At 51.8% G+C, this 16,364-nt stretch overlaps 6 protein-coding genes across 6 annotated transcripts; 3 read left to right on the forward strand and 3 right to left on the reverse strand.

Moving 5' to 3' along the window:
• Positions 1–4,296: 4,296 nt before the first annotated feature.
• Positions 4,297–5,549, reverse strand: AYO21_00047 (hypothetical protein; the record flags this gene model as incomplete). The annotated part of the gene is made up of 2 exons (XM_022650039.1): positions 4,297–4,921; positions 4,984–5,549. 2 exons carry the CDS (start codon positions 5,547–5,549, stop codon positions 4,297–4,299), a joined length of 1,191 nt encoding a protein of 396 aa, XP_022517365.1.
• Positions 5,550–5,854: 305 nt separating this feature from the next.
• On the forward strand, positions 5,855–6,903 carry AYO21_00048 (hypothetical protein; the record flags this gene model as incomplete). Its single annotated transcript, XM_022650040.1, has 4 exons — positions 5,855–6,208; positions 6,262–6,272; positions 6,331–6,416; positions 6,473–6,903. The coding sequence occupies 4 exons, from the start codon at positions 5,855–5,857 to the stop codon at positions 6,901–6,903; spliced, it is 882 nt and encodes a 293-aa protein (XP_022517366.1).
• Positions 6,904–8,952: 2,049 nt separating this feature from the next.
• AYO21_00049 (hypothetical protein) lies at positions 8,953–9,331 on the forward strand (the record flags this gene model as incomplete). Its single annotated transcript, XM_022650041.1, has 2 exons — positions 8,953–8,989; positions 9,042–9,331. 2 exons carry the CDS (start codon positions 8,953–8,955, stop codon positions 9,329–9,331), a joined length of 327 nt encoding a protein of 108 aa, XP_022517367.1.
• A 2,793-nt stretch (positions 9,332–12,124) lies between these two features.
• On the reverse strand, positions 12,125–12,904 carry AYO21_00050 (hypothetical protein; the record flags this gene model as incomplete). The annotated part of the gene is made up of 1 exon (XM_022650042.1): positions 12,125–12,904. The coding sequence occupies one exon, from the start codon at positions 12,902–12,904 to the stop codon at positions 12,125–12,127; it is 780 nt and encodes a 259-aa protein (XP_022517368.1).
• A 1,078-nt stretch (positions 12,905–13,982) lies between these two features.
• Positions 13,983–14,738, forward strand: AYO21_00051 (hypothetical protein; the record flags this gene model as incomplete). The annotated part of the gene is made up of 1 exon (XM_022650043.1): positions 13,983–14,738. One exon carries the CDS (start codon positions 13,983–13,985, stop codon positions 14,736–14,738), a length of 756 nt encoding a protein of 251 aa, XP_022517369.1.
• Positions 14,739–14,903: 165 nt separating this feature from the next.
• On the reverse strand, positions 14,904–16,214 carry AYO21_00052 (hypothetical protein; the record flags this gene model as incomplete). Its single annotated transcript, XM_022650044.1, has 1 exon — positions 14,904–16,214. One exon carries the CDS (start codon positions 16,212–16,214, stop codon positions 14,904–14,906), a length of 1,311 nt encoding a protein of 436 aa, XP_022517370.1.
• Between the last annotated feature and the right edge of the window lie 150 nt (positions 16,215–16,364).

Below are 16,364 nucleotides of genomic sequence, written 5' to 3' on the forward strand. Positions count from 1 at the left end.
CTTTAGGCTAGCTTTCCAACCACAAATAGATTAGATGGCAGTGTTGTGAGGTTTTTGATATTGCACTGAAGGAAATGTGTTTTTGTGCGCAACTTGGGTTCCAATGCAAGAACTCCAGGATGCTGCCCAGAAGGGGGGACAGCTTTTCTCCTCCAGAGCTGGTTCGATTGAGGGGATCGATGACCGAGATAGTGATGGCAACGAAACAGGGTCAATGTCATTCAGGGTCTCGAGTGATCAGCCTCAAATACCACGACTGTCTCCAGTGGCATGTGGTGGGGGGTTGAGGCACAAGAGATGGACAACTGTTAAGACCCTGGTGACGGGAAGCCGGGCTATGAGGCTCCAATTCGGATCCAATTCGGATCGAGTTCGGAGTACCAGGAGCTCAAAATGGATATCTAGATCTTTGACAAGGGAAAAATGTGTTTCCGATGGCGACAAGGTGGCACACCACGCGTCTCCCAAGATGGCCTTTGGCTGTAGGTTGAAGGCGTTGACCCGTAGCGACCGAAATAGACTCACGAGAGAGGAAAGCCCCCGCCAATACCTTTGGATATGATCTGACCCAAAAAAAAAAAAAAACGGGAGGCGACTGGCGCCAGTGTACGGATAGAAAGGGAGAATGGGCGGGAAGAGGCCCGGGAAAATCGATCTATAGGCTGTTCATTTGATCTGGGATAAGGAGTGATGGGTGGTTGAAAAGAAGGGCCAAGTAAAAATTTCGCTGTGTGTGAAGCCGTGGAGCAACAGAGAATCAGATGATGCAACAGAGGGAAGCGTCCGCGTGCTGTGCCGCCATTCGCCGACTAGCGACGCAGGAATAAGGGTAACCAAGGGTAAAGGAGCCGTGGTGGGAAGGGGGATGATATTGGGGGTGGGTGGTTGTAGTGGCTTGGTTGTAAGGTTCGCGCAGCTTCGTAGCCTCTCCTCTTTTAGCTCCATTTCCCATAACCGAGCTGTCAGAGCTCTTTAGGCTCTCAGAGGGCGAGGAGGGGGACCAAGGGTGATACTTTGGCGTTAGTCTGGAGCAGTCTTCGCCCGCCCAATCCCCGCCCACCAACAACAAGTCGATTAAGCCCTGTTGTGGGGAGCCATGGGCCCCAGATACTCAGAACATGCCTTCTATGGTCCCTATGGTCCCTATGGTACCTGCGTGGGACCACACCATCACCACTGTGGATGGATTATTTGCCTGATGACCGCATCAGCCATGGCTCTCCGTTTGGGGATGATGCGTCGTCTGTGGTTTCCTGGAGGGGGAATTTGTCCAAGTACCATGGTTGCGGAAGCAGATGCCCGATTCGCATCACTATGTACTATGTAGATTCGAAAAACAAAATAACCAATATATAAAGATGAGGTGCTCCATCTGAGGATGGTGGTCTTTCCCCGCTGACAAGTGGTGTCCAACTCATTTTTTTGCTTCCCGTTGACTTGTTGCGATCGCAGCTGAGGTTCCCCATCGAGTGTCCCTAGACACACCGCCTCAAGAACCTGTCCCGAGGGTCATTTTCGTGAATGACGCTCCAAGGTCATTGATTGTCCCGATGGCCCTGACCCCCTGGAAGCAAACTGCTGCAAGGGTTGGGCCGTTTGAATGGGGTACAAGGCTCTTTGTCAAATGCTGAGTCGACTTGAACAGACATAACTTTACAAACTTGGCGCCGATAAGATCAATTGGAGATCGACAACATGCACAGAAGCGGAGGCTTGATGAACGTGACAGGAAATGCAAGCCGTCGATCTAGCGTTCAGTTAAAAAAGCAAACAGCGGGCTGTCCATCTTTCGCCATGCCATGACAGGGTCCATGCTACAGGAAACGATTCCACAAAAGTAGAGAGCAGATGCAACCCAGATGTGGATGCAGGTTCACAGACCAGCTGTGCTACAAGTCCGATTGTAGTCGAAAAGTGCGATCTCGACGGCTTGTCCCCATCGGCACGGACATGGGGAGACATGTCGGTTTGGTGAGATGGCCGGCCAAATGCTCGATTCCCAGCGACAGCCTTGGTTGACCTAAGCCTTAGCCTGGATCTGAGCCAAAGCTCCCGCGGACCCAGGATTTCCGCCCTCCCCCCCAATTCGTACTCGTACGAGTAGTGACGAAAACCCCCGAATATTGGCCTTTCCAGAATTGCAATGGGGGGATTGGCCCTGAACACAAGATTGAATTCCTGTTTCGATGCGCCCTGGATCCCGAGAATTGACTGGCTCGGGGACCCCTGGAGCCGCCCTTCGTCTGCTCCTGCGTCTGAGGGGGGTTAGCGGGCACCATGCGCCTTAGCCGGGGCAATTTCAATGACGAAATGCAGTAATGATCGGTCGGATATCCGGTGCCGAAAAAAACGAGTTCGTAGCGTGGCCTGGTAAGTGAATACCTACCTACTCGTACTTGTATATTATCAAGATATAGTCCAAAGGCCTGGACAAGTCATATTATATTTCCACCTTGTCCGCTTTCTGATTATTTTGACTTGGTGAACTCGAGATGCGTTATCCTTGATCCCATCCCTGATGCTGATGTCAAACTGGGATCAAACATCGGGACTCGGCAGCGTCAATAAGCGCGACATTATTTTAAGTTTGGAGGCAACACTTGCTTTGACGGGACATACCGTGGAAAGTCTTTGTCTTTTGATTGCGACTTCCTTTTGTCAGGCCACAACGAATGGGGACTGTTGAAGTGAATAATACAAATGCTTTTGAAAAATAGCCAACATAAGATAATGGGGAAGCCTGGGTTCATTCCAAACGGCTTGGTTGATAGGGCTTTCGGTGGGGTCAATCGGCCGCAGACAAAGTGTCTAAGCGGGTTACGTTCTCCATGACGAAGACTGTGAGGATCCGCTCACCGAAACCTCGAAAAAAGAAACTTGCTCTATGTGAACCAATAGGATCCGCTAAGAGCTCTCACAACATATATGGATTTCTTCCATCAATGCGAATCGAGGTTTTGGAGGACATATGGACATCATGGATATAGACAACGGAAGGGAAGGGATTGGTCTTGCCGTCAAAAATAATGCCCTTAATTCGACTTTATCCACGTGCAGGTAAATCCCCGTAGAAAACCAGAAACCTTGGGTAAATATGCTCAGGGTATCAACCACTACAAGCAAAGACTAATTATTGGCCATCACAAACACGGGCAAAGGTCAATAGGCCCGAGGAGGTGATACAGAACACAGACAAGTACCGAGTAGAGAGATTCGATGCAGCCGAGTGGGTGACGATTCTTGGCAGTCTGACTCCCGCGTGGGTTACAAATGACACTAAACCACATGTGGCCAGGCTGGGCATTATCGATAACTGCCTGCGCCCTCCCTGCGCTGCCTGCGCTGCCTGCGACTTGATCCCTGGCCCGCTTTTCTCCCTCGCTTCGCAACAAAACTCATTTCTTCCGCTCTCTGTCCGCTGGACTTGAACAATGCACACCGGCTTCCATGGCCATCGATAGTCTTCCATAGTCCCTCTCAACCTACAACCCGTCCCGCCCGTGGCAGATTCGACCTGCGAACTCAGCCGAACCACACCAGACCCTGACATTCAAAGGCTCTGTCAGGCTCACTACATTTTGGGATCCCATCGATATCCGGAACCTTTTTGAATGATCCCTTGACAAAGCTGACCCATCACGATTCCGGCTTTTCCCAAATGGCACAACGCAAGTCTACCTCCCAGAATGTGGACGATCAGGCCCAATCAGACAATGACCTTGACGTGAACAACCCTCGGCTGTTAATGTCTGAATTGACAAAGGTATGAGAATCGGCAGTCGAGCCTGGTGCGATTCCGCTCAACTCCGCTGACTATTTGACAACCTCTTGCTGGAGAAAAGGCATTCGAAGAAGTCGCACAGTATGCCCCATGTGAAACGGCCGTACGGATTACCCTTTTCTGACAGTGGCATAGGGCGGAGTCAACGGCTTCAGCTCTTGAGGCCAAGCTTGATGGCATCCACAAACAGCTTGACCAGCTCTTAGCCAGCTTTGAACAGCCTTCTGAGTCAAGTTTGCAGGAGCCCTCATCAAAACCCTCCGATGCCAAGTAGGTCAGCGTTTTGCCAGCCTGGTCCTTCTTGTCAGACACGTGGCCACCACCTTTCACATGTTCCGAGACCGAGACCTGAGAGCCAATCGGTTCCTGATCGTCGTGGTCGCGTCAACGCCCTTCAACGCCAATCCAGGTCGCTTCTTGCTCCACTTGGTATTTCCGCTCGTTCTCTTGACCCAACATGGTGGTTACCAGTCAAGGGTTTACGAGTCGTGTGATTCCCAAACGGTCTAAGCGACTCAGGGTTGAGGGAAAATGATCCCGAAATTGAACTTCCCATCTACCTTCTCGATGACTCCGACTTCAGTGATGACTCCATCGATGAGTTCTGCTGGGGTCACATCAAAGGCTGGATTCCATACATCAATCCCAACTGCAGCGGTGCTCACCATCTCTGAACCTTCGTCCAGAAGTAACTTTCCGTCTACCGTAACTCTGGGACCCTTAATCCTTGTCACCTCTTCCGGTGCTCTTTCCTCGATTACAATGTCCTTCCCCGATAACGTGTCTCGGTCGATGGTTGTCCTAGGAGCGGCAACTAGGAATTTTACCCCGTGATGACGGGCAAGTACAGCCAGAGAATGCGTTCCGATTTTGTTGGCTGTGTCGCCATTCGCTGCGACTCTGTCGGCTCCAACAACAATGGCTGCCAGACGGTCTCCTTCTCTAGCCATCAGTGCACAAGCCATCGAGTCCGTTATGAGCGTGGCCGGGATCTCGTCGTGGACGAGTTCATATGCCGTCAACCGTGAACCTTGGTTGTAGGGTCGAGTCTCTGAGCAGTATGCTCGGGTGAGCATGTCGACGGCTCTCAGTGATCTGATGACACCTAGCGCCGTGCCATATCCTGCAGTTGCCAGAGATCTGTTCAAACATCAGTTCCCTTCCTGAAATGTTTCTCGCCTGGCTAGTGTTTCTGCACTCACCCAGTGTTGCAATGTGTCAGAACCGCAAGCTCTTGATTCTTGTCTGCTTTTCTTTTCCTTCCGGCAGCGGTGTTTTCCTCGATCCAACGAGCTCCATGCTCCCCAATAGCCTTGTTGTCGGAGACATCGTCCACCAGCATCCGTTCTGCGGCGGCAATGTAGGCTCCGGCAACAGACCCCGCAGACGCTCCCGGCTGCAATGTGGCCTTCTTGGCCACGATCTTGAGCTTGCCGACTGCATCTCCGAGATTGACCGCCGTCGGTCTACTCGTCTTTAGATAGTCTAACCGCCGGCCTATGCTGTCCTTGACCTCTTCCGGACCTGCTGCAGCCAGCGTCCCGTTCCTGATCTCACGTCCCACCTCGACGGCCAGGGCTAGAGCCGCCACGATGGCGATGGCTGGGGCCCCTCGAACTTTCATCTGTCTGATCGCGGCATGAGCTTCTTCGCAGTCTCGTATCGGAACATAGGCGGTTCGGTGTGGTAGGAGCAGCTGATCGAGGATCCGTAACGATGGGGAGGTATCGGCCGAAGCGGGTTCATACTGGATAGCCTGTAGCACCATGACTGGGAGAGATCTAGGACACGATTCGAGGTTTTGGGAACCAGGACTGGAATGCACAAGGAAGATGTTTGGCGTTGGTCTCACTATTGTCTGCGTGAAATTGGTTTCAATCTGGTCCGCCACCAACTTTTTTTTCCACCTGCACGCCATTGTTGCGGGGTTGAGGTGATTTGCTTTTACCCCTCACCGCGCGTTTCTCCCACGTGCTACAGTCACTGGTACCTGGTCGTGCTACTTTGTTGTATGCATGCGACTTTCAAATCTGCTCTGGTTGTCCTTCGCCATCTTCCCTCGACACTCGAGTCATGAAACACTCGGAGATAGCGGAGCCAGCCCAGAGTGGCTTCGCGCCAGCTGCAGCCTATGATGCTCATCGTCCGACCTATCCAGATGAAGCGGTCCAACGCCTCCTCGAAGCCTGTGAAGTCGCGGGCGTCGAGGGCGCAAAGATTGCGGACCTGGCGGCCGGTACTGGGAAATTCACCGAGATTTTGGCGAGAAGACCAGAAGAATATGATATCGTCGCTATAGAGCCTCACGACGGCATGCGGGCGCAACTGGAGCAGAAACACCTTGCCCATGTACGGGTTCTTAAAGGCACCGCCGACAACATGCCAGGCATCGCTAATGAGTCTCTTGCGTGTCTCATAGCATCGCAGGTGAGTTCAGACGGTGCCTGACCGGATCGAGTTTATTCTGATCCAGCCCGTAGTCGTTTCATTGGTACGTCCCAAGCATTTCCACAGAAATCTTTCTGGTGATCTGATGGCTTTCGTTCAAGGTTTGCCAACAGTGAGGCGTTGAAAGAGATTTCTCGCACACTCCGACCAGCAGGTGTATTTGGCATGATTTGGAATATCGATGACTGTATGGGTGGTCACCCGCGATTGAGACAGCCGGAGAGCTCACTGGCCATAACGCAGACAATTCACCAAAATCGTGGACGATTCATCCGGGGTGGGAGCAAGCCATGCGCGACGTGATTTGGACGTTCGAGGACGGGTCGCCACGCTTTCGACACGAGAAATGGCGACAAGTGTTCGAGGACCAGACGGCGAGTAACCCTTTGAGCGCAACTTTCGCCAACCCACTGTTTGGGCTGCCCTTGGGAGAAGGGAGTGTTGAGTTCACATCGTGGCTGTCGAAGGAAGATATCTGGGCCAGGTTGAGGACGTTGAGTCAACTCGCGATATTAGAGGGTGAAGAACTGGACAAGGTGAGAAAAGCATTCGACGACAGTCTGAGGTCAGAGGGAACCGTGATTGATCGAGATGGTTTGATCGCTGTCCATGGGAGGACCGTGTTCTTCTGGACGAAAAAAATCCCTGCTGAGCCGCTCAAGAGCAGTGGCTAGATTTGTCGTTACCAAACATAGTATTTTCGCACATCGCCTTCGGACGTTCCTGTAAACGTTGCCAATGGCTCCTCTTTAGAGCTACACCTCGTGTGAAGGCTCGCAAACTCGAGTCGACTTGTAGCCCTCTTCCCCCATTCGTGATCACTCCTGCTCGAGGTTCAAGTGGCGGATAAGCTCGACAAGGCAGTGTATGAATCCAGAATGCGTATCAAGGGACGACTGTTCCAGGTCCTATGATCGTCCGTGGTGCTCCTTTTGAGCATTTATCGGCCACGCATGGTATGCACATGGTTGTCCCCTCCTCTCGCCATCTGGCGGTTCCACTCGATCAGTGTATTGATCAGTCAGCGGGCCAGCCATGGACTGCTCTCAGTCGCTGGAAATATACAGCACTATATCAACACACCACTGTGTCAGCAAAGGTCTCTACTTATTGACAAAACTCCCATGTTCACTTGCAGCTACTCTCGCCGAAAGCACCATCGCCTTGCTTTGTTCCCCCCCCCCCCCCCCCCCGGGTATTTTGCGCCACTAGTTTGCAGGAGCAGCATGTCGAAGAACGTACCATTATTCCCTCTGACGAATGCATCACCATATTTGCGTCGCAGTTTCCCGTCTACATATTCACTGCACTTCTCCAGTGCGATGTTCATGTACCCGTCCACGCTCTGCAGCTCGCCTTTGTAGACCACACCAGAATTGAGCTTCACAGTCACGGGCACGCCGATGATCGATGATAGGAAGGAGGCTGGGTCTTTGGGGTCCGAACTCGAGGGCGCAGCTCCGGGCGAGTTGTGGTTTTCCATTTCCGAGAGGGGATCGACGGGATGCAGGAACGGAGGGTGAAGGGAGAGAAAAGAGACGGAGGTGAAGACAGATCAGACGAGACTGCGCGAAATATCAAAGAGGGATTGTCCGAAAGGCGTTCGGGTGTGTGATTTGGATCAGATGAAATGAGTCTGTAGTTTTGTGGGGGATCGGTTTGAGCTGCGTGATAGAGTAGGTAGAGCCTTATAGGGAGCGTGGGAGCTAATAGACAATAAAGTGTGGAGAGACTACGGAATCATTCCTTGGCGTAACGAGGCTGTCATCGTCCTTGACTCCAACTTGTACATAATGATCTTTCGATTCTCTATCCACCGAAATAACATTGCCCTCCCCAACACATGGATGCTGGAAGCCACCGAAGCTTTTGACCGGGTGTGTCGCTGTCACTTTACGACTGCTCGATCCCTTCAATTGGAAGAGCAGCAGATGTAAGTCTAATGGTGAAACTTGTGTACCCATGATTGGCACTTTGGCCGTCATCTATGGACTGTCTCCGACTACCTAGAGGTTCTCCAGGATGCAGTAGAATGCTCTTGGCACGTTAGAAGTGCCTGGAGAATAACAGCTGGGCATATCTTTCCCCTCTTCCTCCCAAAATGAATATGAAGATGCCGCACTTGCAAGTCTGAGTGACCTATACTCTAGACATACCTCAGCTAGCATGGTTGGTGTCGAAATAATCAACGAGGTCAGATGTGACAGGCTGAAGTTTGCCCCTCATCCTCAGCTATCCCGAACTCATCCTCTAGCCCCCGAGACGATCCAAGATATGCAGTGGAACTGAGACGGTGCGCAATGGCACTCGTTCGAAGGAATATCTGGCCAAGACGTCGAAGTGCGGCTGCAGCTCTTCCTATGCCACCCTTGGACATCAATGTTGAACGAGTGCTGCACCAATCTTCGTGCGCACTACTGACAGGTCGAGGACAGGTTCTGTGTCCGCGCTTCAATTGAGTCGATGATAAGACTCGAACAATGCTCCCCTGGAATTCGTCTTTCACTCCCGATTGTTGATAGTGTGAGTTGCACGCCATGTCGGATCCACCAGCATCACAGGGTTCTATTGCCCTAACACTAATTCCCCTCATGTTTGCTGGTTGCGTGGTCAGCTATCTCGTTGGAATCTATCGCAGTTGACAGAAGCTTAGCCACTTCAAATGACCCCCTCTGGCTGCGTTCGCGAGCTTGTGGCTTGTTTCACTGGCCATCAATGCTCGCATGCCAACCACCCAGAAAGAGACGCTCAAGAAATATGGTAAGCTGGCCAAGCGCCAACTACGAGGTCGAGGCTGACAGTTATGATGCAGGGTCGCCGGCACGGATAGGCCCCAGTCTGTTGGTCACGGATGACCCCGATCTGCTGGGGCACATGAGTGCTCCTGGGTCTAAATGGACGCGGAGCTCGTGGTACGAGGGCATGAAGCTAGACTCCAGAGCTAACAACATCTTTTCGGAGCGCGATGAACGACGACATGCCGAGATGAGGTCGAAGACGATAGGGGCAGTAAATTCACCCGAGCTATATGCGTTTCCTGTAACTTTGGTGTTTACGTTCTTGATTGTGCTGACCGGTGACAAGTATTCTGGGGGAGGTTGACACGTTGGAATCCGCCATTGACGAGAACCTGCAGAGGCTGCTAGCCCTGATCAGACGAGAGTATAACCGGGAAGCCTCTTGACGTGTCACTGGTGGCATCTTTGTTAACCTTGGATGTGCTGAGCCAAATCGCATTTGGGGATGCTTTTGGCTTCGTCGCCGCCAAGAGAGACCTCTCCAATATCAATGAGAGCGCAAACCAATTCTTCAAGGTGATAGAGTTGATCCTCAATCACGATACTCTGCGCACATGCATCCTCAAAAAGCAGTCGCTGAACGCTACCGGCCGGGTCCCAAGGTCAAAAGGGACATGCTTGGACACTTTGTCGCAAAAGGACTCAGTTAGACACAGGCTGAGGCTGAGTCACACTTGCAGATCATCGTTGGCTCCGATTCGACGTCTTCTGCTCAATGCATAACAATGATGTTGTTGATCGGCAGTCCAGTGGCGTAGCAAAAGCTCGTTACCGAGATCGACAGGGCGGTTGCGAGCGGCAAAATCTCCTACCCGACCGTCAGGTATAGTGAGGCCGCCGAGCTCGAGGATCTATCTGCCTGTATCTGGGAAGGTATCAGAATGCTCCCCCCCTTTGTTTGGCCTTCTGAGCAAACTCGCTCCCCCTGAGGGTGATACAGTCAACGGAGTCTTCTTCCCGCTGGGCACCAAAGTGGCTTTCTGTTGCGAGGGGATTGGGCAGGGAACAGACATCTTTGGAGCAGACGCAGATCTGTATCGCCTGATAGATGGCTACATCCTGATCCGGAAGTCAAGGCCAGGGACTTGAGATCAAGATATTTGGGAGCGGTAGATTTGCATGTCTGGGCAAGAGTATCGCCATGATGTAACTACACAAGGCATTTGTCGAGGTGAGCTGACACTGTCGTGTACTTGTATGTATTTGCCTTGTGATCCTGACAATTAATCTAGCTGCTTCGGCACTTTGACCGGGACCTCGTGGATCCAATCAAGGGTGCTAGATCGATCGCCCATGGCATCTAGGTCCAGTGGAATATGATGCTGGTAGCATCGCCCCGGCAGCTTTAGCTGCAGGAGCTGGGGCTGTGCAGAGTACTCGAATTTTGCATAGAGGGCCTCGTCGCTTGACAGGTCAACAGACACGAAGGGCGCGTTACAGAAATAGCCAGACGTGACGATGTCTGTCTGCCCACCCAAGCTATGCTAGTGCTAAATGTCGACCAGTACCCGCGGGTTTCACAACGACTTCACTTGTCACGGGACGTATCCTGAACTCACGAATAGAACTTTCTAAACATGGGCACAAAACATTATGATTGCAGATGATGTTTGTTATTTCAACGGCCCTTTTTTCTAGCGTTGGTGGTAGACCGATGTATTTAGGGACGTCTCTGGTGGGTTGTGGCTAGAGGCAGCTGTCGAGGCCGAGGATTAGCGGCCTCGACAACCCGCTGGACTATTCAACGCCTACCTCTACTCGTCTACCGTACGTGCCTCATCCCCTCTTTACTGCCGCTGACAGGGAGAGCCACCCGTTCCCGTGGCTCTGCCTCGATGGGATCGATATCCCATCACCACATCATGTAAAGCGCCTCCGTTAACCACATCTCCCCAGCCTGTTATCACAAGGAGATAGTCTCCGGACTATCCAGCTCAGCCGAGAAATAGTAAATCCATATAATACCCGCGTAGGATTCTTACGAGTATGTAATAGAATAATATGGAGTCCGTTTAGCTGGTGCCAAAGTAAAGTTCTTGGCGCTTTTTTTCATGTGGGTAACTTATCTTACGGAGTTCCGAGTAATTACAATGATCTTGATGAATGATTACATGTGTATGTACGAGGTAGTCGTGTGGAGGCTGCCAAGACTTATCCTAGTTTGGGTACAAAACCAATCGGTGTGTTTACGCTATCATAAACATCCGACAAAGGTATAGTAAGCCGCGGTGGACCCCTTTCCAAGAGGGAAGGTACACAATCTCACGCACCAATGTATGTACTTAGCTTACTCGAGGTGGGGAGGGGGAGAGGGGGCCGATGCCTAACACAACGTACGATGTACATAGGAATTTTCGATACCTTGGTCACCTATACAAAATGTCACTAGGGCGCCACATGCTCACTTATAGCCACCATGTGTGAGATTTTGAGGCGACGTACTGAGCAGCAGCAGCAGCAGCAGCAGCAGCAGCAGCAGCAGTAGTAGTTGTAGTAGTACTTCTCGTAGGAAAAGGGGGACGCCTCCCACTTTGTTTTTGATTTCATATGTTTTTGGATGGGGTTGGTTTTTTCACCTTTTGCAATACCTTTGTAAACTGTCGTTTCATAGATTGCCGTTCTATTTCTGTCTGTCTGTCCCCTGACCCCAGTGGACCGGGAGGAGCACACAACTCGGTAGTAGATGTGTCATTTCCACACGTGCCCAGCTTCGAATCAATTGACCAATCAACCAGCCGACGAGTCGACGTTGTCAGGACTCGATATTATGCCTCTCGCTACAAGACACAGCGTCCTGCTAGTTTTTGGGTAGACTGTTGGGTACGGCACCGGGATGACAAGAGACAAGGACAGATCAATGGTACTAAGAGCATTTCCTGATTTCTGATTAAAATTTAGAAAATCCCGAGTGACTGAATCCATTCCGTTTCTTTCTCGCTTTACTTGGTCATATATAGAAAAGAAAAGAAAAAAACAGTGAGAGGCTCCAGGTACAAAGAGACAAAAGGACGATAGGCTAGAGACGGAAAACCAACCCAAAAACCAGTCGCTCGCGAGTTCGCCATGTCATTTGGAGTTGGTCGCGGACTTGATCCCGCTAAATGGCAATGCCGTAATGAACGTTGGGGTCATCATCCTCGCGGTAATAGTCATCTGGGTCGTAGTCGTAGTGGGTCGGGTTCTGATCGTCCTGGTCTTCAGGCCAGTGACCCTCGCCTTCCTCGTCCTCCTCTTCGTCCCAACCCTCATCGTAGACGAAATTTTCGTGGGCTGCCAGAGCAGCTTTAGTCCTGTCAAATGAATCTTTGTTTTGCGAATATGTCGGGCGAGCTATGCGACGCGTCTTCTGGCGAGGTGGTGCCAGACCGAGCACGTCGTCGTCGCCGACCTCCCAGTCTGGTATCTCTTCGGGATGCTGTTCTCCCTGACCTTGCATACCTGGATGCTCTCCTCCCTGACCTTGCATACCTGGATGCTGTCCTCCCTGACCTTGCATACCTGGATGCTGAGTGACACCTGCTGCCAGCCCTGCCATACGAGATGGACGTGGATTGACACCCAATGACAGCGGTGTCACGCCTGCTGGTTTCGCTCTAATACCTGCTGGATTCACGGAGGAAGACTGAGGAAGGGGAACAGGTGGATGTTGAGGTCCCTGAGCAGGCTGGCCAGGGAGTTGCTGCGTGGGTTGACGGGCAGGACCTCCTGTGGTTGGAGGGGCAGATGGACCTTTTTGCGGTGCAAAGCGGTTTGGCCCAGGTCTAGGGGCATGAAGTGATGTTGCCTTATGAACTGGACCTGCGCGAAATGGATCGGGATCAGTCTGCGCTCCGTAAAGCGTATCTGGACGCGGATTGTTGCTTCTGAGGAAAGACATGGCAGACCAGCTGAGCCCCTAGATTGAGAGGGTAGAGCAAAAGAAAGAACCTGGAGTCGAGATCCAACGGGTCCAGAGAAAGATGATCTAAATGTCGAACTGTTTAAAAGGGGCCTTGTGTGTGTGTGTGTGCGCAGTAAAGTCCTATTGATCGTATGAAATGCTACTGACGCCCATCTTTATAAGGAGCATGATCTCTATATACCGATCATCTGTTGCTGCGCCTCTCCGGAATAGACCCCACGAATTCTACACGATCCACCAGGGTCACGTCCAAACACACTACGTTGTTTTCTGGGACCTCACATAGCCTTGTGGACCATCAACCGCTCACCAAAGGCTTGTGATGAAAAAAGAACTGACCACCCCGCCACCGGTATGTCTGTGGGGCAAGGAAGTGACAAAATCTGCCATCTACTAGCCATGCACATCAAGTAACGAATCCCTCATGAACATTAAGCTCGCCGCCTTGGCTGGCTTATATCTGATCTGACTCAGAGAAGGCAGAGGCGACTCGCTGTCCTCTGTATATCGGATCTCCACTTTACAACCTCTGGTATCGTACATTAAAGGTTGGTGAGGATAATTAATATGTATTTCTTAATATATGACTCGTATAACCCAGAGGACCCCCTCGTCTGCACTTATTTCCTAGTCAGTAGTACCTTCCTTTCTGGTGATGGTTATTATCAGAAAAGCCGTAAAGGGGTCGTCTTGGCGCCAAGCCTCCGTATTTCCCAATCCCTCCCTGGCTGCCTGGCAATCATGATCATCGGACAACTGTTCTATCTTCATGTAAGACAACATTTACTCCTGAACAAGTAACTCCCCAACGCTGTCTTTTGCAGAGTATTTCTTTTCTCGGACATCGGGATCGATCTAGATTCACTGATTACGCTTCCTGGAACTTGGTCTATGCTTTACAATACTTTTCCTCACGCGACCTTTTTGTCACTTCCACTTCGCTGGAACCCCGAGAGGAACTAATCTTGTCCTAACCGTCAGATCTCGGGCGATTGGAGTCTTTGGAATACGAAAGTCTTGGAACCCCACCAGTTCTCAACCTTGGCTTTCTACAATGTCACCAAAGCCACTACCGACAGACCTGCCCACTTACACCTTTCGGTCCGCACGAGATTTTGAGACTTTCCTCGAGCGTGAGCACACCACTGCCCCTGGATGCTATGTTAAGCTCGCGAAGAAGTCGGCCTGCGAGCCGTCGGTTTCGTCAGCTGAGGCGGTTGAAATAGCTTTATGTTTTGGGTGGATCGACGGCCGTGCAAACGGCTTCGATGAGAACTGGTGGTTGGTGCGATATACTCCGCGCCGGTCGAAAAGTATTTGGTCCCGAAAGAACGTGAATACGGTGACCAGGCTGGTCCAGGAAGGTAGGATGCGCCCAGCGGGCATTGCTGCCGTTGATGCTGCCAAAGCGGATGGTCGCTGGGCTCGCGCCTACGACGGGCCAGCAACGATAACTGTATCGGACGATATTGCTGCCGCCCTCGCTGCCGTGCCTGCGGCGTCTTCTTTCTTCGAATCTCTGAGCAAGTCAGAGCGGTACGCTGTGCTCTGGCGCATACAGACAGCGTCCCCTCAAAATCGAGCGAAGCGGACCGAAGCAATCGTCCAGATGCTAGCCGGTGGGAATGTACCCGGCCGAACAGTAAAACCCCAAACGCTCCCTAAGGACAGACTAGCCGTGAAGAAGGCGGTGGCGAAAAATTCAACAGTGAAGCAAAAGCTGGCTACGGAAGACATACCCACTGGCCAGCCTCTGCCAACGGCAGAATCCAGACAGCCTCGACGTTCTGGGCTGCGGCCACGAAGCTGAAGCACCTACTTTATGGACAAGGCAGGCTGCTAATGAGATTGTCGAGTTTACACCGATGGATTGAACCTTCACTGAACGCTCATGTCCAACAGTGGCTTCTACCGGATCTTTGCCTCAAACCAGCAATATTTCACCTCGACGCAGAACATCTACCTTCGACCAGTCCTATACCCGAACTTGCGTCCATTCTGGAAATTCAAGATCCTCTCGCTTTATCGACATCATGTTCCGATCGTCGACGTATTCCCGCAGTGGCAGGTCCTCGAATTGGCTTCGGTTTCCGATGTTCATGCCTCTTTTCTGGATCAAGCGTGCGTACTCCATGGTTCTTCGCACGAACTCCGCGTGGTCGCCGGTTTTGAGATACTCGACGAGCATGAGGACGTCGAACGCAGCTTGGCTTGTACTAGCGACGGTGTGCGGCCTGAACCCAGCGAGGGCATCCCCGATAAGCACAACCTTGCCACCATAGAAGTCATTGGTCGGAGTGATCACGTCTGTGATACACTGCACAAATGGCTTCTTCGTCTTCTCGACCATCTCGGACATCTGTGGTGGAAGACGGTCTCTGCCGCGCTGTTTGACCATCTCCCAAGCCTCGGGCCGCATCATTCCAGGTGGGATGGTCAGGCGCCTCCGCTTGCCATCCTTGTCAGTCATCACCTTTTCAAGCTCTTGCTCGCCTTCGGAAAAGTTTGTGTACCAGACAAAATTCAAAAGTCGTTTTCCCGGCTTCATCGCCCCATCAGTCCCAGGGATGGTGTACGTCAGATTTTGAATGCCTGGAGCATGGAAGAAAGTAAACCTCTCCACAAATACTTTCCTGGCTTCCTCAGTTGCCTCGTTCTCCGGCACCGTGCCCCTTATCACGCAATAACCTGCATATTTTCGCTCGACTTCAGGACACAGTATCTTCCGGATTGTCGAACTTGGCCCATCAGCGCCGACAAGCATATCCCCGACGATCGACACCTTCTCGCCATCAGTCGTATCATAGAACACCCTTATCTGACCACCTTCCTCTTGGAAACTTGTCACCGTACAGCCATACCGATAATCGATCCTGCCGTCGCCAGGCTGGGGTCCAGGGACATTGCAGTATCCACTCTGCTGGTGGTCATAGTTGGCGCGGAGCATGTAATAGCACAAGTCCCAACTTGTCATGGTCTGTTTCATGACTTCCTCATGGACAACTTTGCCTGATTGATCGAGATACATTCTTTTGTGAGACGTGACGGCGACCGGTCGCTTGCAACGGTCGTAGCGTTCGAAGAAGGAGAGGGTATCGCCTCCCGCGACAATACCGGCACCTTGGTTCTCGAGCAGGTTCGTTGGGTTGCGTTCCAGAATTGTCGTGTCATAGCCATGCTGCTTGAGCGCTACGCCGGTGAAGAGGCCACCGAGGGAACCGCCTACAATGATGATGTGTTTGGGTTTGCGTGCTGTGGGGGGACCATTGAGCTGTGACCCTGCCATTTTGTTTGTTATCAACCAGCGGAAGGTTTTCAATATGGTGGAAGAGACGGATGGCAGTATACATGCGAACGCACATGGTTCGAATCATCAAACCTAGAAGAACATTACGTCTCGCATGCACTCGCTCCACGGACGCTTGCCGGCCGATGG

Source organism: Fonsecaea monophora, assembly GCF_001642475.1.
Source record: "Fonsecaea monophora strain CBS 269.37 chromosome Unknown Scaff1, whole genome shotgun sequence".
In the NCBI taxonomy this organism is placed as follows: domain Eukaryota; kingdom Fungi; phylum Ascomycota; class Eurotiomycetes; order Chaetothyriales; family Herpotrichiellaceae; genus Fonsecaea; species Fonsecaea monophora.